General features: G+C 47.0%; 1 protein-coding gene across 1 annotated transcript in view; it reads right to left on the bottom strand.

The window, feature by feature from the left end:
* MTOR (mechanistic target of rapamycin kinase) overlaps positions 1 to 25,297 on the bottom strand; it is a 107,779-nt gene that overhangs the window by 26,597 nt on the left and 55,885 nt on the right. The window contains exons 29-36 of the mRNA XM_080921177.1: positions 21,472 to 21,547; positions 18,848 to 18,987; positions 12,646 to 12,746; positions 9,874 to 9,989; positions 8,784 to 8,861; positions 8,533 to 8,640; positions 3,932 to 4,057; positions 3,728 to 3,859 (exon numbers count right to left, since the gene is read on the bottom strand). Coding sequence (XP_080777303.1) covers positions 3,728 to 3,859; positions 3,932 to 4,057; positions 8,533 to 8,640; positions 8,784 to 8,861; positions 9,874 to 9,989; positions 12,646 to 12,746; positions 18,848 to 18,987; positions 21,472 to 21,547 — 877 coding nt within the window. The remainder of the gene's footprint in view (positions 1 to 3,727; positions 3,860 to 3,931; positions 4,058 to 8,532; positions 8,641 to 8,783; positions 8,862 to 9,873; positions 9,990 to 12,645; positions 12,747 to 18,847; positions 18,988 to 21,471; positions 21,548 to 25,297) is intronic.

Raw genomic sequence — 25,297 nt, 5'->3', positions numbered from 1 at the left:
CTGACCAAGCCTGCTGCATCCAGACACACCAGCATCTTGATGCACAGGAGCCAGAGTCTGGGTTTTGTTTGTGGTACTGAGGACTAAAGCTGAGACTTTGCATGCCAGGCAAGCGCCGCTGCTGGAAACTAAACTCAGGTTCTCTGCAAGAGGAGCGAGTCCTCTTAACCACTGAGCCATTTTAAAAATCATCAAATAATTTATGGGGTACAGTGTGATTTGACACATGAATATAATAGGCAATAATTAAATCAGGTATCTGGCATTGTCGTCTCATTAAACATTTACTGTTCTGTGTTGGGAACATCTGCTTTTAGCACTTTCTAGCTATACACTCTTCTAAACTACAGGCATGGCACTGTGCTGTGGAACACTAGAATCTGTGGCTGGCTTTCTTTACCTAACATGTTTCCAGTCCACTGCATGGTGCTACAAATGGTAGGATTCTTTCTTTATTTATTTTTAAGATGAGGGTTTTGCTATGCTTCCTCATCCCACAGTGCTCCCAAAAGTTCCAATCGTCCCCACGATTACAGCACCTCTTTCACTGTCACAACTCCTGGTTGGATGACGGGCTATGTTCCCCCACTCCTGTCCCAGTTAGAGCATCACTCTGTGCCTAGAAACTGAAAACTCATGTTCTGGGCCAGCAAGATAGCTCTGTGGGTAAAGAAAGGTGTTGTCTACAAAGTCTGACTCCAGGGACCCACAAGGTAGAAAAAAAATACCCTGAATGTTATCTACAGCGTGTGCATGTGCACACATACAAATGCACACAAAATAAACATAGAAAACCTGTTTTCTAGTCTACCCTTGTAATGTAGGAGACATCTTTTCTTCCCCTGTAAACAATGGACAGTTGGCAGTCTGTGCCTGTGAACTCCATACTCTGGGATTTAGCCAACTGTGGATAAGAATACTCAGCTGGGGCATGGGAGAGTACACCTGGAGGCAGAGCGATCAGGAATTTTAGGCAAGGCTAGAGCTGGACCTGAGGGTGACCTGAGTCTACTCCTAGAACTCACATGGTAGAATGAAAGGAATAATCCCTGGAAGCTGCCCTGTGACTCCCACACACATAGGCACAAACATACTAAATAAATGTGAAATATAAAAAATAAAACAAAACAGGAAAGAATTCAAGGCAGGTATAGAGTACACAGTGAGACTGTCACATAAAAACAAAGACAGATGGCATTTGTCCTTGTCCTTTTGGGCAACAATGACACAGAAACCAAACACTTCTAGGTATCTACACTGACAGCCACAGACAAAAGCTGCTCTCGGCTTTGGCCAGAGGACTTCTGTAGGATGAACAGCAGTGGACGCAGTCTCACTGCTTCCCAAGGTACTGGAGTAAGTGATGGTTATGGGTTCAGTCTTAAGTGAGATATTTACAGCTGTGCCCCTAAGGCTCAATGTACATTGTGGAGGAAGAGTAGGGACGTATGTGAACATAGGGTGAGGGGCTATGGATACTGTCCTGTAGATTTAACATATGTGATAATCAGCTCATAATAACTGTGGCTACTTGCACTGGGTCCACAGGACTGGCCCCACCAACAATTAGCTGTGGAAAGGGAAGGGGCTCACTTGGCCCTACTCTTTCTTTTTCAACTATTGGTGTTGACAGATTCTACAGAGGTGATCACTGTCTATGGCTGATACCCCCTGTAGAGCTGTAGGTGTCAGGTGGACACACACATACTTCCTAGACAGCTTGCACACTGCCTTGGTTAAACTCACAAGACAGACAGACATGACTGTGAAAGCAAGACCTGTGGGGTGGGGCTGGGGGGGGGGTAGTGAACTGGGGTGGGAGGGAGAATGGGAGGTGGTAGAGATGTGCTGGGTCATCATACATTGTATACATGTGTGAAATTACCTAAGGACAAATTAAAAAGTAAAAACAAAAAACAAAAATATATGCCAGAGAAAGGAGAGAGGGAGAGGGAGAGAGAGGAGGGATGGGGTGGGTTTAAGCCAGGGTCTGAATGACATCACAGACAGTGATGTGAGCCCAGGGCCCACATGCTCTATGTCATAGGTAATCCAGACAGTTCACAGTTTTCTTCCTTCTTCCTTTTTCGTGACACAGGGTTTTTCTGTAGCCCTGGCTGTCCTGAAACTCACTCTGTAGACCAGGCTGGCTTCAAACTCACAGAGACCTGTCTGCCTGAGTGCATCACCACACTGCTGGTGGCAGTCTGAATACTTTGTGGTGGCCTTAACAAAAAGCCGAACAGGGCTGTTGGTATTGCTGTGGGGCTGCCCTATGTACGGCTAGGAAGCATGGGTGAAATCACTGTCTTTCTACACTCCACTCTGAGAAACTGAAAAGAGAATGTTTCAAAAAATTCTTTACTTTTTTAGAAATGAAGAGGGGGAAGTAATTTCTTCTCTTCAGTAAGTGAACTAGCAGTTATGGGTTGGAGGGGTGGGTCTCTCAGGCCACAGAGCTACTGCCAGACATAGTGCTCTAGCTCCTTAGTCCCACATCCAGGGGTGGGGTGGGGAATGTGGGGGCAGGACTAACCTGTCTCTAGGCATTGTCTTGTGTCTTAGTAAGGAACACACACCTATCTGAAGCCTTCCTGAGGGCAAGACCTGCTAGTCCCTACTTTGTATTTGGAGAGCCATAAAGAAAGGACCCTGGCAACAGCACAGGGAAGGCTAGCTCAGCAGTGACAGCTTGGGCTGTTTCCTTGGGTGGGGACCCAGCACTCACTCTGGCTTGAAGTCTAAACTCATCTTTCAGGTAGGTTTCTATATCTTGAACCTCACCAGAGTTTGTACGACATAGAAAAGTCCATGTGCTATCCATAGTCTGGGCTGCTCTTATTACACTGAAATAAGTCACTCCTTGGCTAAATCATCTCCAAGGTCTCTGCTCTCTACAGGAAGACAAGTGCTTAAAGGATGCACACAGACAGGACTTTCACATCCAGTGCCTTCTGCTCTTCTCACTTGCCTACAAGTGTGTTTGGTGGGGGATGGGGGACTCAGAGACGGAAAACAAAAGGAATCCTCACACAGTGCACTCTGGGAGGACAGGGCCATTCATTAGTGAGGAGGCAAAGCCCAGTTACAGAGCAGACGCCTGGCTGCTCATTTCATTCTGAGTGTCACTCAAAGTCAACAACCTTGGGAGAACTGCTTCAAGACTACAGCAGGAACAGAAAGCTGAGTTCGCTCCCCTTTTGATAAGGATGACAGGGACCCCAAACAGGTATGATGTTGCCTTCAAGGCCATCATACCTTCAAGGCCCGTGGATTTGTAAACTGCCACCATCATCCAGAGATTGTTTCAAACAAAAATCAAGAGCACATCTGTTTTCTAAGGACTTGTCTGTAAACAAGAAGGAATTCTCCACTGGCTTCAGGAAAACTCCCTCCTTGTTTAGCATTTCTCCCTGCATGCTGTTGCATTTGAGTCCAAATCGATGACAGGAAAGGAGACCAGAAGTCTGAGAAGGAAACCCAGCTGGTCTTATAAAAGCTCTAGTCTGGATTTCATGAATATGGGACTATGTGCCAAGTGGTCGGCCTTCTCTCAAGGCCCAGGACTTTTCAGATACTAAAGACTACAACTGTGACTTCATGCATTGGAATCTCCACCTGGCTGTGATTCTGGTTGTGAAACTGGAAGAAGCCTCCAACACTGTAGGTAGGTGGTAAGGACACTGAATCCTTCTGGCAGGGAGCACAGTGGTGGGTAGGAACATACCTTCCGAGCACTCTTCCACATGTTTTTCATGTAGGCATAGGTCACTTGTGGGTGAACTGTTGGCAGAGGATGGTCAAGTTGCCGAGATGGATCAACTCCCAAGAGCAACACTAAGGTTTTATGAGCAAGAGCCTAAAAAACAAGAGGGCAAGTTACAAACAGAACGGGGGCAGGGTACCACCCTGGTGATGGGGGGTTACTCACCAGTCTGCCGCTCTTGCCACACAGACTTGCGTACTTGAGCCAGGTTCTCATGTCCTCGTGAGGGCTGACCACAAGGGACCGGACCATGAGGATTTTCTGCCAGTCCTCAACAATGCGCTGGCAGCCCTGGAATGTTCAGAAATGAGGGTTAGACCTGTCCTCTGCTCCACCTGAAACCCCACATCAGCAGCCATGTTGTCTCTGAAAAAGGGAATAGCTATAAAGGAGCTGCCTTCCAGGACTTGTCAACAATCAGAGAAGCGGTAGGGTGTGGTGCTTGTAGCTGAGCCCTGGTGTGTCCAGTACTCTGTGGCTTTGGGAAAATTACTTAACCTTTCTGACTGGTCTGTGGATTAGAATGAAAATGTCATTAACTTCAGACTGTGCTGGTGGGTAAATTAAATTATTCAGATTCTTTGTGGGTTGTGAATAATGTTTTTAAAAAACAATGGGTATTTTATTTGTTTTTCACATTTATTTGTTTGTGTGCACATGGGCATGTCCAAGCCATAACAAACTTGTAGAGGTCAGAGGACAGTTTGTGGGAGATCATGTGGATTATGGGGACTGAAGTCAGGCACACAAACAGGGCAGAAAGCACTTTTATTTTAGGCCATCTTGCTGTCTCTTATGTAGTGTCGTGAGTGCACTCGTGTTCAATCCCAGGAGCCGTCTCTCGGCTGCCTCTCACAGTTTGTTCTCTAAGGTAGGGTCTATCTCAAACCTGGAGCTAGACTGGCTGGCCACAAAACTCTGGGTGCTCCTGTCTTTGTCTTCCCAGTTGATTACTAGTGCAAGCTTTTTACAGAGGTGCTGGAGATCATGAAACTCCAGCCTCCACGAGTTTACCAACGGAATCATCTTTCCAGCTCCTGGGTACTGAATTCAAAGTCAGGGTTCTCTTTTCATTGCCCTTTTGTTTCTGAGACATGGCCTCACTATGAAGCCCTGGCTGTCCTGGAATTCACTATGTAGATTAGATCAGGCTGGCCTTGAACTCAGAATATACAGCTCTACCTCCTAGATGCTGGGATTAAAAGAATGTGCCACCATTTTGGGCTCATTCACTCTTCCTTAAATTTTATTTTATGTATATGGGTGTTTTGCCTGTGTGTGTATATATGTGTATCACACGTGTAGCTAATCTCCACAGAAGGCCAGAAGGGGACATTGGATCCCTTGAAACTGAGTCAGAGACAGCTTCAAGCTACTACATGGGTACTTAGAATAGAACCTGTTTCTGCTAGAAGAATACCCGGTGCTCTTAGCTATCATTGACCAAAAATTAAATTTAAAATGTATCATTCAAAATTTGAAAGACTAAGTGTGTAAGACATTTACATAATTAAAATTTCAAATGATGCTGAGAAGTTGATAATATTTATATTTCTAAAGTTAGTAAGGCCAAGGTTTGCACCTTTATAGGGATAGTTTCTTGAAGTAGTGTCATTGGCCATCTTATATCCTCTGTTTTATTATGTCTGATCAAAAAACTGCATATAGAAAAGGAAGTGGCTACAGCCTAGATAGCACAAGGCCTCGAACCCCAAAACTTGGGAAGCAGAGGCAGGAGGATCTCTGTGAGTTTGAGGCTGGTCCTTATGGCAAGTTTCAGGCTAGCCAGAGCTACATAGTAAGAGCCTGTCTCAAAGATCAAGTAAACAAAGGTTGGATAAATGGCTCAGTGGCTAAGAGCACAGGCTGATCTTTAGGGGATCTGTATTCAATTCTAAGCACCCTCATGGCAGCTCACAACTGTCTGTAACTCCAGTTCCAGGGGATCTGACAATCTTCTTTTGGACTCCACAGAAACCAGACACATCCATGGTGCACAGATATACATGCAAAAAAAAAAATTCATGCACACAAAATAAATAAATCTCCCTTCCTCCAAAACCGAATGAAACAACACATAAGAATAAGAAAGGAGGGCTGGAGAGATGGTTAAGAGCACTGACTGCTCTTCCAGAGGTCCTGAGTTCAATTCCCAGAAACCACATGTTGGTTCACAACCATGGGATCCAATGCCCTCTTCTGAAGAGCTACAGTGTACTCACATGCATTAAATAAGTAAGTAGGTAAATAAATAAATAAATACTTTTTAAAAAGTAAATTAATTATCTCCTTTTTAATTTTCATCTGTGCCTGCATGAGTTTATTTATGAGCACACTATAGCTGTCCTCAGACACACCATAAGAGGGCATCAGATCCCATTACAGATGGTTGTGAGCCACCATGTGGTTGCTAGGATTTGAACTCAGGACCTCTGGAAGAGCAAGCAGTGTTCTTAACTGCTGAGCCATCTCTCCAGCCTAATAATTAATTTACTTACAGACGAATTCTTTGTAATTGTTATCACAAAGTGTATGTGCTTGCTGCTACGTGTGTATGTGTGGGAACTAGAGGACAGATTGTGGAAGTCAGCTGTTCCTTCCTTCTAGTCTTTCCAGCATGGAGAACTTAGAAATATAGAGCTGGAAGGAGCATGATGGGATTAGATGGAGGGGGAGGCTCGTGCTAGCTTCACTGAGTTCAGAGCCAGCATCTAGTAGGTCCCAGGGAATCAAACTCAGCACACCAGGTTTGGTGGCAAGCAATTTTGCCACTGAGACATCATGCCAGCCTACACTGATTTTTGTATCAAATGACTGCTAAGTGAACTTTTCCATCCTTGCTGATAAAAAAGTCACACTTAGGAGGGAGATTTGTTCCTGCCACCTCCTGTGTGAATTTCACAAATTTAAAACCCTGGGACAGTGACCTCTGGCTTCTGTATGTGACAGGGTGCACACTGGAACATTCCTGACCTGGGAACCTGAGGCAAAAGACACAAGCTACAGTCGACCTCTTCAGCTGCCCCGTGGCAAACAGTGGGTTCATCTGAACTGACTTGACCACACATGTGGCAGCTTTCCACCCCAGCAGCTCACTGAGTGTCTTGACTACCAGCCACATTTCAGAGCCAAGTTTCCAGCAGGGCAACTCTATTTCCAGCCTTGGATAACAGCTTCCCAGCCCATGAGGTTGACAATGATTTGAAGAGTAAGGAAAAAGTACACGGAGTGATTACTCTGATTGCTTCTCCCACATGCTGCAATCATTTGGCTCCCTGTAGGCTGAAGAGCATCTTGCTGTCTGGACACAGCGCTCAGGAAGGTGCTGGCGATGCTCTGAACTCAGCGAAGCTAGCACGAGCCTCCCCCTCCATCTAATTCCATCATGCTCCTTCCAACTCTATTTCTAAGTTCTCCATGCTGGAAAGTCTAGATCATCAGCTCCCTAATTTGGAAGCGCCACACCCTAATACAGGCACTTAAAACACCAGGGTGTGTACAGGTCGAGTGGGAAGTGCTTCCCCTGTAGAATTTTTTCTGAGACAACTTTCCATCAAAAACATTCACTGGGCATTTTATAATTACTAATAAAACATGCAGAAGAACTGTATGTGCTCACTTCAGAGCCATGAATGCCTGTGCCTAGTGCTGTTTCCTGTCCAGTGGAATGTGCCCTGAGCTTCCTAGACAGGAATGCATCCTGGAGTCAGAGTTTGTCACAGCCTACTAAAAAGCTTGGTGGCATAAACCTTGATTGGTCTGGAGAGAGAAGTGGGAATTAGGTGTGGATGTAGCCAAGAAGAAATAGTTTAAAACCAAAGGCAATAGGAATATTGTGCAATAGGAAGACCAGTGGTTTCCAGAGCAGTGCATAAGCACATACACATGTGGTTTCTAGAGCAGTTTGTGTGCACCCATGTACTGTATGCAGAGTAGTATATGAGCACCCATGTACCATTTCTAGAGTAGTATATGAGCACCCATGTACTGTTTCTAGAGCATGTGGTATAAGAGATGGCACTCAGGGCCCCAGGAATGCCAGGCAAGTGCTGGGTCACTGAACCACATCCCTAGTGTGCTTTTTGTTTGCTGATGATCTTTCCCTCCAATTTTTCAAGGACTGGACACAGGCTGATCTTTTCAGGGGTACTTGAGACCCTCCCAGGTCTAGAGATAGCAGCTCCTCAGGCTGCCACATTGAAATGCTGGCAGAAGTCGTAGGAAAATCTCTTTGAGGTCTGAACAGATGTTTTAGGATGAGACTAACATAAAGAGTTATCATAAGCAGGAATTCTGTCTCAAAACAACTTTGCTGAAAACATTGGATGCCTGTGGCTAGTGACTACACTTAGAGGGGTGGCTCTCAGTTTGGATCACACTGTAAAGTCATTTGAGAGCCAGGAGAGATTCAGATCCTGGGTGTATATGCCAATGTGATAAGTTAAGTGGCAAAGAGAGCTGCTCTCCAAGCCAGTGCACTGTGTGGAGGTCTCAGCTGGAGCTTTGATAAACTTGATTCTGAGGTTACAATTTCCAAATGAATAATCCTAGGTGTCACTTGCTAAACACACTTTCCTTGTCTCTGGAAAAGCCTGAAGGAGCTGCCAATTGGTCAGTCTCTCAGAACCACATCTGAGGTGATAAACCTTTGAAGGCTCTGCTTGGCAAGAGGTGGCAGAGCAGAGTAGAACAGGGGGGGTGGGGTGGACGAGCTCCGGCAGGCCCTGGGCAGGCTGAGGTGTGGCCTGGGGCTGTCTCCAGCTTACCTGCAGTCTCTCCCACCAGATCTGGCGGATGATCTCCCGTCGCTCAGGGACAAGTTTGTACTGGATAACCTCCTCCAGCTCTGACAGCATGTGGCAAGAAACCATGGCCTGAAGGAAGCAGATCACATTCCAGCCTAATTATCACCACCCTTCTGCCGGCAAGTTCTCAGCAACCTGCTGTGTCCTCTACAGCCCCCTCATTAGGCTGTACTAGGCTGTCGATTGTGACGTGCAGTCACCACGACACTCACCCCATAGGCTCGGCTGTAGCTCTCGCCTGCCATGGCAGTCAGCTCAGCATCCAGCAGGTCCCTGGCCTTGTCAATGCACTAGGAGAGAAACAAGGAAGCTCTGGATCTGGGTTCCACATCTGCGCTTCACAAAGTTATTTGTGTCACTTCAGCTGTAGGATGAAGCCAACCACTCACCACAGGAAACTGAACACTTACTCTGGATGGCCAGAGAAGCTCACTCAGTGCCCAGTGCCGCAGCAAAGACAGAGAGTGAGCGGGGCTCAGGCACAAGCTTGGGTGGTGCTGAGGGAACGTACGCTATGGGGCAGAATGCCCTTGAGCTCTGTCTTCTTGTCATTTCCCTTGATGGACATGTGAGAACAGATTGGACATGGCAGTGGCTCCAAGGTGGGCATCAAGTAGTCCCTGTCCACGTGCCCCTGCGAGGAGTGCTCCTGCAATGCTCTCCATCGAAATGGGCGCCTTCGTCTCTGACCCAGAAGAGCCGGGTCTGGAACCCTGCCAAGCACTTCAGCCTTGGGACACCACAGGATTGCACCCTGAACCTTCTCTGTGCTACCACTTAAGACCCCTCTGTGGGCTTCTCTTCTGAATGTTTCAGGCTAATTACTATGTTGGCATCGCTGAGGTGCTCGGATCATTTACTGACAGTCTCGTGTCTGACAAGGTGGATACACCACTTCATTACACATTCTGCAAGTTAGAGCAGTGCGTGCTCCCTGCATGTCCAGAGGATCCCCACAGTGGGGACCACTGGCTCTCCAAGTCCTCCCTTGGTGAAACTTAAGAGCTCCTCTCACTAGACAGAGAACTTGGGGAAAGTGTTTAAAATGACCGACAATGACTCAGGAAACTTGTCAAACCAGTCCAATCCACACAGCCCCTCAGTGGAGGAACACGACAGAATCCTGGTCTCCATGCTAGCTAGCTCCCTGATCTGCAGCGTACGCTATGCATCAAGGTCATTCAGAGTTCTGAGATGTGAACATGGCAGACGCTCAATAACTAATGCTGACATGTGCTTAGGAACCAAAAGGACACACACGGTAACTTTTTTATTTTCTTGGCTGGATACACATTTTCTTACCTGTTGTGCCAAAGAGAAGAGATCCTGATGCAATGCCAACACTGCTCTATAAAATGCTCCATCGTGGGTATCCCGAGGAATCATACAGGTGTACTCCTCCATGCTGTCCCACTGACCTGGAACACCAGCACACAACACAGAATCAGGGGGACAGCTGGCCGAGTTGGAGGTACCACCGAATCTTGTCATTGATACTTTCATTTAGCTTGAGGTACACACAAGTCAAATGGACTAGGGCCTGACATACTGCTGAGCCCTGCAATCTATTGTGGGGGTTCCCTTCTAAGCAAGGGACTCTGCTGGTGCCCCAGGGAGTCGCATAAGACAAGAGGCAGGGCCTAAGTGCTACCCCTTATTAGCCCAGAGAGCTCCCTCCACGGCTTCTCCAGGTAAGATAAAATCACGATCTTCCCTACAAATGACCACCTCACAGCTCAATGAAATACTGGGAAATTACATTTTCCTCTAAACAATTGAAAAATGGCCATCCTCCAATTAGAGGACAAGCTTTGACAAACTGTTTGCCCTTTTCACTGTGGCAGTGTGTTAGCCACAAATATTTAAAAATAATCCATTTCGGCAGAGAGATGGGCTGGGTCACCGCGCAGTGATCTCTCGTGTCATGTTAGAATGAAGAAACGGCTGCACCGGGGAGAGAAATGTATTTCCCCCGGTGCTGAGCAGGCATCCAGCGTCAATCCTGCCAACACCATCTGCAGAAGAGATACCAGCCTCATTAGGTGCAAACTGCGGGGCTGCTGTTTTTACAAGGCATTTTCCAGCATTCCACTCCCAACTATTGGTTCATCCATCACCAACACCTCCGGGTAAAAGCAGACAGCAAAAGATGACTCCTCAGGAAGCAATTTGTTTTTAAAAGACATTTTGGATGAAGCCCAGGGCTTACGACAGCAAAGCACAGAAGCCTGTGACTTGGGAGAGGACATGGAGAGGGCAGTTGCTACTTTGCTCTAGGCTCCGGGGATGGTTTGGCACACACCACATCCTGTCTATTCTCTCTTGCACCATCAAGAAAAGCAAAGAGGAATGGCTCAGCGGTTATACGGCTCTTGAAGAGAAGAAGAGTTTGGTCCCCAGAACCTACATTAGGTGTCTCACAACCATCTATAACTCCAGCTCCAAGAGGATCTGAGCCTATGGCCTCTGCTGACACCTGCACTCACATGCTTATAGCTACAAACACATAGATGTAATTAAAAATGAACAAACAAACAAAAAGAACTGCCAAGCCTCAGACAGATCTGGACCAGGCAGGGTGGAATGCACCTTTAACCCAGCACTGAGGAGGCAGAGGCAGGTGGTTAGTTCCAGGATAGCCAGAGACACAAACTGAAACTCTATCTAAAAAATAAACAATCTTTTTAACAGGCTAGAGTAGCAGGGAGGTTATCGAGTGTCTGGCAGTGAGAACAGATAAAACGTGATTAAAATGTTTCTGACTGTTGGAGAAGGTGGTGGACACCTGGAGTGTCACTGCCCTAGTCAGTTACACACTTGTGGTCAAAGACCTACATAAACATTAATAAAGTCAGACAGGCAACTCCCTTCTGTCTTCCCTCCTATCTGAGACACAGGATGGGTGGTACCTTAACAACGGACGAATCATGAGGTGAAAAGGCGTGCCATACAGGCAGAGGGGAAAGGCTAAGACTTGAGAGCCAAGTGCCAAATCCTACCATGACACAAAGAAGTCTACTCACTTATTCCTGTTTCCTGTTGCAGGGCTTCTAAAACCCTGGAGTTTCCTGAAGGGCAAATCTGTTTTTTAACAAGACACTGGGACTGCAAGATACCCACATGCTGCTGTGCTACAGCAGTCTCCTCTGAGATAAAGATGCCATCTCTGAGAAAGCTCCTTAGGACTCAGGGTCTTCTGAAGGAGGGTTGAGTGTGGGGTGTTCCATGCTGCCTGAAAACTCATGAAGTAAACTCTAAGGCTCCAGGAAGTTCCTGAAACTGATCAACTGCACCAACTCTTCCCTTCCTAAGCAGTAAGATGGGTTGACACTCAAGACAAGATGAACTGCCTGGGAGAGACTCCAACCTGTTTAGCTACCTACAAATTGTGCAGTGAACTTCAAGGTTCTAGCTTTCTAGCTGGGGTGGTCTTCTGGCTTTTTGGCTCTCCTTGAGTCACATCTGCTTTTATAAGTTACCTTTGACCCATATTGCTATAAAGAACACCACCAGACTGGACTTTGGAAGCATCCTGACTTTGGTCTGTTGTTTCCTATATGAGGAGAGCAGATATCTGTCCTATGTCCCTGGAACAGTACCACACAACAGCTGGTGGGGGACAGTGCACCTTGGAGGGAGATGCTTCTGTGCTGTGGACCCTACTAGATCTCTATGTAGCCACATATCTAGGGTCTTCAAAACAGACACAAGTGAAGTAAGTGTTCTGGGTTCTGGGATGTGTCTTAGAAACATTGTGCTGATGAGGAGCTGTGGGAACCATGACTCACAGGAGGTCAGTCAGAAGCATAAAGCACAGCCTGGAACATGCCACTGTATCTAACATGAGTACAGGTATGTGGGCCTGAGTCCCTGAACTGGAGGGGGTGATATCTTGCCCACGTCTCAATCCCGAGCTCGCTCATGAGCTATTTTCACAGTGAAGTGGACAGATGGCCGCATGAGTACATTGGCACAAATGGTTTGATGTGTACCGGTCTGCTGTGCCTGCACCACTGCAGCCCATCCTTTGTCAGAGTCCCCACTCTTGGCTGGGTCGCCATGGGGAAGCCTTACCTAAACCCCACGCTGCTGCAGCAGCCATCCGGGCCATCTTAGCCTGTGTCTCGTCATTGACCAGAGTCCACTTTTCACAGCACTGCTGATGAAGCTGGCCCCTGGAGGAAGAGACACGTGCAGTCACGTTAGCAGAACTTTGCTTTACAACCCACCAATGTCCTTTGGGTTAGCTGGGGTCCAAAGGAACTGGTTGCCTTGAACTTGGGAGCCTGGAAACAGAGAAGTGAATGGCTTGTTTGTAGTTTCTAGGGTCTAGTGTCCACCAGCCCAGCATGAGTTTATTAAGCAGAACACAAGTGTCTAACTCTATGATATAAAATATCTTCAACATCTGTCCCCTTAAGAACTACTAAGTTAACTTCTGTCCTCTCAACACAGGCTTGGGTCTACAGAGAAAGCAATCTGGACATTCCTTTTGAGGGTAAAGTTGCGGAAGTCTGGCTCTTACAAGTACTACCAATGACTGACTTCAGTTGAGAGGAACTCAATCTGCAGAAGAAAGGTCCCATCTCACAGACGCCTGGAAGCCACTCACTCTGAAGTGGTGCAGTCACTGAGATGCAGAGAAGGACTGGGAGGGCCTTACAAGTGTTATTTTAAATTAGAAACACAAAACAAACTGAGTATTTGTATGTGTGACTTTGCATACAAGTGCTTGTGGATGCCTGAGGAGGTCTGTGTGCTCTGGGGCTAGGGCTGGTTGTAAGCAGTTGATGTGGGGGGCTGTAGTTTGTACTTGGGCTAGCTAGAAGACTGTTGAGCCATCTCTCCAGCTGTCTGTTTTTTGACACCAAGTTTTATGTAGCTCAGAATGGCCTCAAATTTACTATGTAGTCAAGGTTGGCATTGAAACCCTGATCCTCTTGCCTCTACCTCTCAATTGTTGGGATTACTGGCACACACATTATGACCACCTAGTTACTGAGATGTGAACAGTGCTTAAGAAATCCCAACAGGGGGCTGGAGAGATGGCTCAGTGGGTAAGAGCTCTGGCTGCTCTACCAGAGGTCCTGAGTTCAATTCCCAGCAACCACATGGTGACTCACAACATATCTAATGACTTCTTCTGACCTTTATGGCTACAAGGCACAAATATGGTATACAAACATACATATATACATACACACACACATATATACACACACACACAGAAAATACTCATACACAAAAAATACAACTTAAAATAAAAAATTTAAGTCTCAAAATATAAAAGAACAGAACCACACCAAGAATAGTGATTTCCCTTTTGTTGAGACAGGCTCCCACTTTGCAGCTGAAGCCTACCTACAACTCACTATGTAGCCCAGGATGCCCTCAAACGTGAGACAATTAATTCTCTTGCTCTAGTCTCCCAATTATCACAGGTGTAAGTCACCACGCCTGACTAGAAGAGAAACTTCCTATGGCCAGTTATGAATGTGCCCTCTTAAGGCCTGCAGCCTAGGGTCCTGGGCTCAAACCCCAGCCAAAAAGAGAACAAGTGAGAAAGAGAGAAAACAGAACTGTCACCTCAACATCCCACGTCTACAGAGCACTAGGGCAAGCCCCAAGTTCATAGGAGCTTCAAGGTACAGCTAGGAGTCTCTTTCAGCTTTCCCTTTGGAGAGGCACACAGCAAAGTGTTTAGCTTGAAGCAGATTCAAAGGAAACAGCACAAGTTCCACGGGGCCTGCCCAGGCTGGAACCCTGATAGGACATCGGCCACACGGTTCCTAAAGGGACCAACTTCTTTCTTTGAAATAAATAAAAATTCATTTATTTATTTGTGTGGGTCAGAGCACAGGAACAATCGACTGGTGCATTTTTGTTAGGACAACTCCAGAGTTTCCCAAACAAAGAAACCTCCATTAGCTGTAAATGATCCTACCAGGCTGTGAATTTAAATTTTTAAAAAGTATTAAATTTTTATTGCTGTATATTCACTGTATAGTGTGGAGCTTCATGAAGACAATTTCTTTGAATTCACATGCAGTGAGAATTTAAATTCATGTCTGTGGTGTGTGTGTGTTGTGGGGGTGACCATCAGTGAGCACACATGCATGCACTCGTGCGGACACACATGGATGGACACACACACGCACACACACACACACACACACACACACACACACACACGTAGAGGGTGGAGGCTTATACTGGGTGTCTTCCTATCAGATAGTTGTTCTCTTCCTGGTGTTTAGAGACAGCATCTCTCTGAACCCAGTCTGGCTGACCAGCGAACTCCAGGGCTCTGCTCCTCCGTCTCCCCAGCTCAGCTGATTACAGGGGTGCTGAGGATCCAAAATCAAGTTCTCATGCGTACATGCTGAGTACTTTACTGAGCCATCTCCCCACTCAGAATTTTAACTTGGTGGCCACAGGCAAGTCAGCCTCCCTCCACTGCTGCGAGGACTCTGTGCCAGGGTAGCAAAAGGGATTTTGCCTTTTTCCTTTTCAACTGGAGGCAAGAAGGGAGCAAGCTGCTCAGTGGTTCTCATACAGTTAGCCAGGAGGCAGGAAGAAGTGAACAGTGCCTATGACACCTCCACTACAGAGCAAAGGCAGGGATCCCTCTCTTACAAACCGGCACTGAGTGCTGACTCTCAATGGGGAACTGCTAGACTGTGTCTGAGCCCCTTGAGAAGAAACTCTCGAGTTTGACCTCCCACCCCATGAAACTGTAGCAGAAGGCTTAGCAAGCCCTTTCATTTGGAACACTTTCCTAGCTAGCCGCCTGTGCTCTTAACAGCACTGAACCTGTTCTTGGAGACTCAGAGGCAGTGTGGGGAGTGTGAAGAGGTGGGTGTGTCTGAGCTGCTATAGTGCTGGGCTTTATTTCTAATTAGCACCCAGAAGGCAAATGGGCATGGAAAGGGGGCAATTTTACCCTCACTGTGGATTGCCTATGGTTGTTCCTGATGGAGCCTTCAGTGAAGGCCTGCCTCAGGCAGGCTCAGAATACATGCTCACACAGAAAGAAACTCAGAAATTGCACTCCAAACAGAACGGATTAAATAAGACCAGGAAGGAGTTCTGCTTCTCTCACGTCTTTTAATGTCTCTGTTATAGACTTCCACATTCTTAAAAACTCTGCTTGGTCAGCACCCCCCAGCCCTGTAGACTTTGTAGGTAATTATAAAACTGGAAAGAACTCAAGAGACAGGAGGTGTCTGGGAGCGGGAACTGTGAGGGGAAGAGGCCTGTGGCACTTGCTCTCGGGAGACCTCAGACTGTGAGCCTGTTATTTAAGGGGGTTGGAAGAAACCACATCTCTGCTTTTCCAAGGCATCCAATCTGTCCCTACTTGGTATGGTCAGGGAAAATACCAACTCTAATTGAAAAGGAAGGGCAAGAGAAAGGAAAGGCCACAAAAGAGGTCAAGGAAAAGAAACTGGTTTTAAAGATAGAAAAGGGAGCATAGGAGGATGGCAGTGGAGGGAAGGAAGGGACAAAGTGAGCACCGAAGAGAGTGACTGTGCTCAGACACTGACAGGCCATGGGGGAACAGGTGAAGGGGCTAAAGCCACAACACGCAGGCGAGTCAAAGGCCACAGGGGAGCATTAAAGCATTTCAGAACTGATCAGACCTAAGTTTTAGGAACATTTGTCTAAGGGGGTGTGCTGAGCGTGTGTGGAGGCCCGTGGAGGATTTCAGGCGTCCTGTGTTATCACTCTCTGCCTTAATTACTTGGAAACAACATTTTTTAAAATTAAACAAAAAGTTTTATATGTATGGGTGTTTTGCGTGCATGTATGCCCTCATGTGTACCATATGTGTTGGGATTCTATAAATCCCACCCCTCAGTTACCTGGCAGTAGCCAGGTATGCTCTGCCCCAGTGACCAGACACTATAAAAGGGGCTGCTTGCCCCCTCCTTTCTCTCCCAACCCTACCCTTCTGCTTCCCCTTCTCTTTCCCCCTCTCCCTCCACATGCTCATGGCCGGCTCTACTCCTCTACCCCCCCACTCCCCGCCTCTACCACCCTCTTAACTCTCCCATGACCTGAATAAACTCTATTCTGTACTATACTGTTGTGTGGCTGGTCCCTCAGGGGGAAGGGATTCTCAACATGGGCCCCCCAGAGGCATCCCCCCTTTCCCCCAGGCCTCGCTGCACCTCCATGGGCCATATGCCCCCCACTCTCTTCATCCTTCCCCTAACATTTGGTGCCGAAACCCGGGACGTCATCTTTTTACAACATTGGTGCCCCTTGACTTTTTATTTCCATGACTTTTCATTTCCGTGACTTTTCCTTTCAGTGGTGCCCCATCATATGTTCCTTTCAATGTGTATGCCTGGTACCCACAGAAACCAAAAGAGGACATTAGATCCTTGGAACTAGCGTTCTAAACAGTTGTGAGTTGCCATGTGGGTGCTGGGAATCAAACCCGGTTCTCTGGAAAAGCAGCCAGTGTTCTTAAGAGCTGAGCCATCTCTCAGGCCCCAAGAAAAGATTTCCTCACTGAGCCTGGAGCCAGGCTGGCTGTGTGAGACTGGCAAACCTCTTGTCTCTACCTGCCAGTGTTTGGTCTTACAAGTGCCTGCATGAGCCACGTCCAGTTTTTCATATGGTGCTGGGATATGAACCAAGGCCTTCATGTTCTGCAGCACATGTTCTTAGCAGTGAACCATCTCTCACCTGCCTTCTTGCCCCTAATTTTATGAAACAAGATTTCTTTCTGACCCAGAACTCAGGACTCGCTGGCCATAAGCTCCAGGGATCCACTGGCTTGCATCTATAGCACTACGTAGGGTCAGATGCACACTGCCAAGCCTGGCTCCTATGTGGGCACTGGGGATCCGAACTCAGATCCTTCTGCCTGTGTATAGCATGCACTTTACTGAAAAAGCCATCTCCCCAGCCTCTGTCTATCTGAATTCTCTTTTGTTGTTTGCTGTTCAAGTCAGGGTTTTTCTATGAAGAGTTGGCTGTCCTGGAACTCACTCTATAGACCAGGTTGGCTTTGAAAGCAGAAATCCACTTGCCTCTGCCTCCATGCTGGGATTAAAGGTGTGAACCATAATCACTCAGGGGAAAGTCTTGTTTATGGCTAAATTCATCAACATTAAATTATCATGCAAAAACACTGTACTATGATCTATCTTGGGGATTATATCCACTAGCATTGAGAACTAAAAGCCACAGTAACTTTCCCAAAAAGTGATGTGTAATTAGATTTAGAAGGACACTCTCTCAGCTTTTGTAACTATTTATGTGCTTGGCCTATCAACCTCACAGTGGCACTCTCCTTTTGTCTGTTGTACCCTTGTGCGGTCCTGCACTATTCGGAATCCGACATCCACGAAGCACCTGCAGAGGGTAGTCACCGTGCTTTTCTAAGAGCAGTACCAAGAGTTCATGTGCTTTGGTTTGCTCTTTTTTTTTTTTTTTTTTAATTTATTTTTATTTTATATGCATTGGTGTTTTGCCTGCATTACGTCTGTGTGAAAGCATCAGGTTTCCTGGAACTGGTGTCACAGACAGTTGTGAGCTGCCATGTGGTTGCTGGGATTTGAACTCAGGACCTCTGGAAGAGCAGACAGTGCTCTTATGTGTGTGGGCATTCTGCCTGCATTTGCATGTCTCTGCACCATGTGACTTGAAGAAGTCAGAAGAGGGCACTGGATTCTCTGGTAGAAGGTGATCAGCTGCTCTGTAGGTGCTGGGAACAGAACCCAGGTCCTCTGTAAGAGCAGCCAGTGCTTTTAGCTGCTAAACCATCTCTTCAGACCCAAGAGCTAATTATTAAAAAATTAAAGCTGTAGAATGAGTTCTTTAACAGGTCAGCCAAGGTCAGGAGCACAAGAGCACAGATGGATGGAGGAGGATTGGTGCACAGGAACACACGGCTCTTCTGTCTGAACCATTATGCAGGATAAGAAACCAAAAAGCATAAAACAGGGAAACTGGGGACAGTGACTCACAGCCACAATTCTACCACTAGGGTGGCTGAGGCAGGAGGACTCCCATAAGTTCAAGTCAGTCTGTGCTAGATATCAAGTTCCAGGTCAGTATGGGCTACAGGGTAAGAGTGACTCAAACAACAAACAGAACCAACTAAAGCAAAGCAAAGCCAACTTCGTGCTGAGGTGGAACAGAGGTCAGAAACACCAAAATTGTAGATGCTTCCTGGGAAAGTGAGACCTGTTTGGAGACAACTCACTGGCGAGGAGGAGCCTCTCCTGGCCACTCAAGGCCACCACCCCATGCAGCTCACCATTCCCCCAAGGCCTCGAGACAGCGCATGCGGCCCAGCATCAGTTCCGGGTCATCCTTGTTCGTGTCCATCTTCTTGTCATAGGCCACAAGGGCATCCTCCCACTCGTGCAGCTTCTCGTACCAGGTGGCCTGGATCTCCTGCAGAGCAAGGGTACACTTAGATCCTCACACCCTTCCCCTGCTACACCACACTCACACGAGCTTCCACTGACAAGCACTTAGCTGGTATAGGCTTTTTGGCAGAGGTAGAAATGCTATTTCCTGCACATGCTAATGACTGATCCTGAATCCCAAGATAAAGTAAGGGCACACGAAGGGTCCAGCTCCATCCATCACGTCTAGGGGTCACGATAACTGTAGTACATACAGGGATGCATGCAGGGGAAGTGGGCTCCGAGCCACAGGCTCTGTGCTCCTCTGCTGCACTGCTGACCCCGGGCTGTGACAAGCACAGCAGCCCGGACCACAGCTGCTTCTTTTTAGAAGCCCTTGATTCTCTGCTCTTAATGCATTTCTAAACTTCCAGGGAATAATTTAAAATACAACGCAACGCTACTACTTAAAGTTCTCTGGACAACCTTTCATCCAGCATGCCCTTCTGCATAGTTCTTGGCACCTCGACCACTGTCAAGGCCAAAGGAGGAATTCCATTATTCTGGCAGACAGAGTGCCACGCTGAGGCTGAGTGTGTCCACATGAGTAAGGCACTCAGTCTGGAAGTTCCAGACAGAGTGACTAGAGACTGTTTTATGTGTTTTCTGTCTGCCTTTGAGTTTCTTCATCAGCTCAGTAGAAGACTATTTCTGTACCAGGCTACTGGCTCTCTAAAGGGTCCACATGATTCCGAGGTGGAACTTGTATATGATTAATGCAGGGCCCATATTAGTTTCCCCTGCTCCTTCCTCACCTTTCTAGATAAAACTGATGCTTACATAGCAGATCCAGAGGAAATCAGCACTCTGCTGAGTGTCCTGGTTGACTGCATTTCCTTCCAATATCCCGTTAGTCCGCATGCCAGTGGGGTTTGCTGAGATCAGCCTATCTGTGTACAGTAAACTAACCCTTTAAGCCAAGAATTATGCCTCTATTTTGCCTACATATAAGAGAGAGCTTGGAGAAGAATGGTTTAGAGACAGTGTAGTAGGACACTGGAGAGGAATGGCTGAGGAATAATGTAGAGGGACATTCTAAGATGAAGGACATCACAGATAAATGTCCCAGGCTGAGCTTCTGCCCAAGGAGCCAGTGACTAATGAATGAATGGCACACTCTGTGAACCAGCAGAACGTAGAGGGAGCAGCATATGGAACAGGTCAAGCAGGGGGCAGGACATTTTGAATTGCAATGGGTTGGAGAAACTATAAGGTTTAAGCAATGAATCACACAGAATTCTAATGAGATTGCTGTTACATAAACTGTGCTGAGACAGCACAGGCTCTGCCAAGAAAAGGCAAACCATTGTCAAGCTTAATATGATTCAGCTACCTAAATATAACAGGAAATCTGCCACGGCTTAGCAATAATCCTGAGCTAATGGCCACCTTTAGAACCTGGGGATGGAGAGACTTTCATTTACGGTTGACACTGAGCACTGGAGCACGAGCCATCTGCTGGTAGATCACCTGAACACCAGATGTGCGAAGAGCTCTTGTACTACAGCAGAGTACAGCCTGGTCTGAGGAGCACACTGTGTGCTTTCTGCTTCTGCAAACCAGGGCTTGGCAAGGCGATGAGAATCTCTCTTTGTGTTTTGTCATTATCTGGACAGAGGCTGTCCTTAGTCTGCTTACAGGCAGTATGTGCTTACGATGGGGAAAGATCGCCTGCCGCTTCAGTCCAATGAGGCACAATGCTAGACACCAAACAGAAGACCTGCCTTTTAATTAAGGCGAGCCACTGTTAGTGACCTACACAATTTATGAAAGGCTCCCCATCAAATATATGGACCGAGTTTCCTGACCTTCCAGGGTCCCATGTTAAACTGATTAAGTTAGTGCTTTATAAATTCATGGTTAACCAAAACACCCTCAGACTGCAAGGAACGGCGGGAATGATTTGTTTATGACAGGCAAAGATGGCAGCAGAGAGGCAGATGCATATGTCACAGCGCATGGGATCAGACACAAATGAAAAAGATGCGTTTTACTCTCCCCTCTGGAACTAGCCAGTTTCTAAAACAGGCACAGGGGCTTCGCCTTGGGTAACACAGTGATAGGCGAGGCTGAACAGTGCCCTTGGTACCTGCCTGCCCAGAAAAAGTCCTGGTCCTGCCTTGTATCGCTCTGTTAGCTCAAGCAGGTGCTCAACCTGCCGGGCCCACTGTCCCCTCACTTGAGAAGTAAAGCATAATGACAAGTAAAGCATGTGGAGACTCATCCCAGGGTGAAGCCCGCACTAAGAGTTCACAGCAATCACCACTGCTGGTCTCCAGTCCATGTGAACACGCTCCCCTTGACTTGCACACTTCATCCTCAAGATTCAGGGAAGCTGGAATTTAGAGTCTTACAAACTAGAGAAAAAACCCACAGAAATGGAAAGTAACTTTCTCAAGGTGGCAGCCAAGTGACTCTGTAGCTAAGTCTCTACTTTCTGCCTTTCTAGAAAGAAACAGAAGGCACTTACCAGCTCTCCAAAGTGTTTCATGGCATACTCTAGCACCCCAGAAGCTGCCTCAGGCTGCTGGAGTTTATTATTAATGCTGAGGGAAAAAGAGGAAGAAAGAGTTACACTCATGCATCTGAGGGGAAAAGGTCTGGGGGCACTATAGGCAAGGTGGCTCATCAGTACCCTGAGGATGATTTCTCATAGACTCGGGGGTTATCTGTCACCTATCACTTCCCAGAAAGCTCAGCTTGAATGACTTTATCTGAGAAAAGGGTTTTTATCTCCTGCCCCCAGTTGGAGGAACAGGACAGTAAATGTGATACTCTGGGCCTGTTCTCTTGACAACACAGACTAGTTTTCTCTCAGATGTCAGGCAGTGTGTGCCCCAAGCCTCCCTCAGACATGCTAAGCATGTGCTTTACTACCAAGCTATGCTCCTGTCACATGTTTAAACATTTTAAATTGGGACTGGAGAGACAGCTCAGTGGTTAAGAGCAGTCCTTTGGTATCAGATATAAATTAAGAGCATGCATTTTTGCTCTTAACGAGGATCCATGTTTGGCTTTCAGTGCCTACAAGTCAGCTTACAACTGCCTGTAACTCGAGTTTCAGGGGAATTTTACAGCCTCACTTGGCCTCTATGGGCATTTCACATACATGGTGGAATCATCCATCCATCCATCCATCCATCCATCCATCCATCCATCCATCCATCCATCCATCCATCCATCCATGCACACATAGGCAAACATTCATTGACATAAAGTAAAAAGTTTTTAAAAATGACATAATTCCTAGGCTCTCCATTCATGCTGATGACGTGTCTTCCAGAGCCCACTATTTTCAAATCCACAGCCATCTTTGGTCTCTTAGAGAAAACTCCCTCCCTCTGCAATAAGCCTGTAGAAGCAGACTTTCTAGTGCTGGCCATCAGCATGTGGATGCTTCGAACTGGGCTCCTCTTTACTGACGTCACCTGCAGGTGGTGTTGGAGCCCACAGGACTGGAGACCGTACTGTGTGGGCTGCTGAGCAGTGCCACTGGACAGCCTGGTACCCAGAGCGAAGCAATCAGAGGCTTCAACATGGCCCCGAGAGCAGGAGAACTTGAGAGCCGCAGCCCGAGTCTGAGAGGAACTTGTGCAACTAAGCCAGAACCAAAGCTGACCTGCTACTGGTATGGAAGGCAGGGAATCGGGGAGAGCATTAGTGCAGGAACAGCAGCCGTATCCAGTTACCGGGCAGCAAACACCAACACGTGACACACCAACTTGGGAGTCTTGCTGATTAAACCAACATGGACCTAGTTTATTGCAGAGTACAAACTGTTCACTTGAGTAGAATTAATTTTTAAGTGGTTTTGGGAAATTTCAGGATTTGGGTTCCATGTGGTAATATGGCAAGAGGTTGCTGTTATTAATATATTTTTAATTTCACCACCTTTTATTTCCAATAAAACTGAAAGGAACTGCCCAGAGAGCTGATGGACTAGAGGATAACATCTGTGTGTAATAATCAAATGTCTCATGGTTACAAAGCACATTTCTACAATCCTTCCAATCATTTCCTTTGGCCTCACATCTCTAAGAAAACCAGAAAAGAACGGTTAGGACTAGTTCCCTCTAATTAATGAGGACACCAAGTCAAGAAAAGGTAACAAGTCCCTAAACTCAGATGGAATTAGAATGTCCCCACTAATTTCTGGAGCAACCGAATGTCTCTATTAACAAGTGGGAGTGGGCTAGCAAGATGGCTCAAGGCACTTGCTGCCAAGCCTGAGATCTGAGTTTGATCCTCAGAACTTACATGGTATCATGAGGAATGGACTCCTGGGAATGTTAGGCTGGTCTCTGCATGCACATCACAGCCCGTGAGTCCTGTCACCTCAGTGGTCCACTGTCATAGTGTAGGGTGAACTGCACTGCTAACAGACATTACTCAGTACAGCTCGGTCACTAACTGGTTTTCTAACAAAGTAATAGCTTTGCTAGTCTAAGACAACAGAAAAAAGGAAGCTGGTATACGCTCCCTGAGTCATGGAATGGCACGTTCTCAGCACTCATCAGCGGGCTCCTGAGGTGGCCTTGGCGACAGGAGCTCCTGGTAGAACGAAGCTGTCCTGACAAGGAAGATGAAGTGATCTAACCAGAGTGCTAACTCTAAACAAACAGACAGATATCACCTCACCACTTTTAGCAGCTGTGTTCTAATCTTGTGTTCTGGAACATACTCTATTTAAGTATAAGTACTTGACTTGCTTTGAGACTCACTGACATTGTGGTTAGACAAAAAACAAAACCACATAAAATGCCTTTACCTAATCCATTCTGCCACTGGTTATGAACAAAAGGGATTTTAACAACAACTAATCAGAATCAGGAAGTGACAAGCCGGCATCCTAATGCACAAGACCAAACATCTCACAAGTGCCGCAGCTCAGCAATGCAGCTTTGAACAACAGACCAGCACAGCACTGTGCATGCAGTGAGACCCCCTTGGCCCTGGCTCCTTCAGATGTCAAGCAAATCACTTGTGCAGCGTATCTACACTGTGAGCCAGCCTTGAGGCTGTGGTGGGCTCAGTGGGAAGAGGAAGTACAGTGCAGTGGGCACAGTGAAGGACCCGGGCCTTAAGCAATGGCCATGGAGTTTGGATGTTTCTTGTGTAGTGGAAAGGAAGACCACTGAAAGATTACCTCTGAGGGAGACAGCCATGAAGAATGAGACTTGGTCTAGCAGCAGAGGACTGCTTACAACCAGCTCTCACTGGTGCTGGTGGAAGACATGACAGCAAGCAACTCGAGAGACTGGTAAGCACCATGGTGGATGAAGATGACAGGCCACTCAGACTTCCCATCATGCTCTGCACCATTCATGCTGAGGCCAGAATCCAAGAGTTTTCTGAGCTAAGAGAGACTTTGGTCTCACTGCTGTCTGAACGTAAGCTGCACGGTGCGCTGGAGCCTTCATTTTCCTTTTGATTACTTGGGTGCTCTTACATAGTTACGAATCTACAAAGCGTGTCAAAACTGTTTACCTGCAAATAAAACCAGAGTCCACAAACAGACCTGATTTTAGGAAATGAAAAAGTCAACTGGGAAGAGGCTTACTCATTCTGTTCTTTTCTTTTTAAAGTGAGGTTAAATTCAAGAGCAAGAAACTGGGGATGTTCTTGCCAACCGAGGAAAGCATTCTCTGGAGCTGAGTGGGCTTAATGAACAAGACAAGAAGCTGCCTCAATGTCCTTCACAGACTAGATCACATGGGGTGCTTTTTCTCTAAGAGTCAAAAATCTGTTTCCTGAGGCTGGGAAAGCAGGCTGGTGAGACTCCAGAGAGAGGTTCTGAAGTGAGAGAACAGCCTGCCGCCACAGCAGAATGAAGGCCGACACCAGTGTAGCAAGAGACCTATGGACATCTGCGATTCCCCGACTCAACCTGGGCCCTTGCTATTTAATTTAATTTAAGTTTTGTTTTTTAATGCAGGGTCTTTCTTTGTAGCCCTGGCTGACCTGGGACTCACCTCAGGGAGTTAAGGACAAAGTGCAGGGAGAACCACCCACACCAACCCTGAGAGATGCCCAGGCAGATGGGGAGCATCTGCGCTCCATCTGCAGTGCTCGGGCTTCCCTGGTGCTCCCTCAGAAATTTATGAGAATGTAACTGTTTGCTTCCACATGGCCCTGGGCCTTGCTTCTAAGGCAGACAGTCTGCCTTTCGCTTGGTTCCCTGTCAAGGAAGGATTCTCTGAATTCCCTTGGCACTGTGCTGAGGACACATGCAGCACAGCTGGCAGGACAAGTGTGGACTGAGTGTCCTAAGCAGCCACCGTGAATGGTGCACAACA

This window comes from Micromys minutus (genome assembly GCF_963924665.1).
Source record: "Micromys minutus genome assembly, chromosome: 9".
Classification (NCBI taxonomy): Eukaryota; Metazoa; Chordata; class Mammalia; order Rodentia; family Muridae; genus Micromys; species Micromys minutus.
This window is presented reverse-complemented; position numbering and strand designations above follow the sequence as displayed.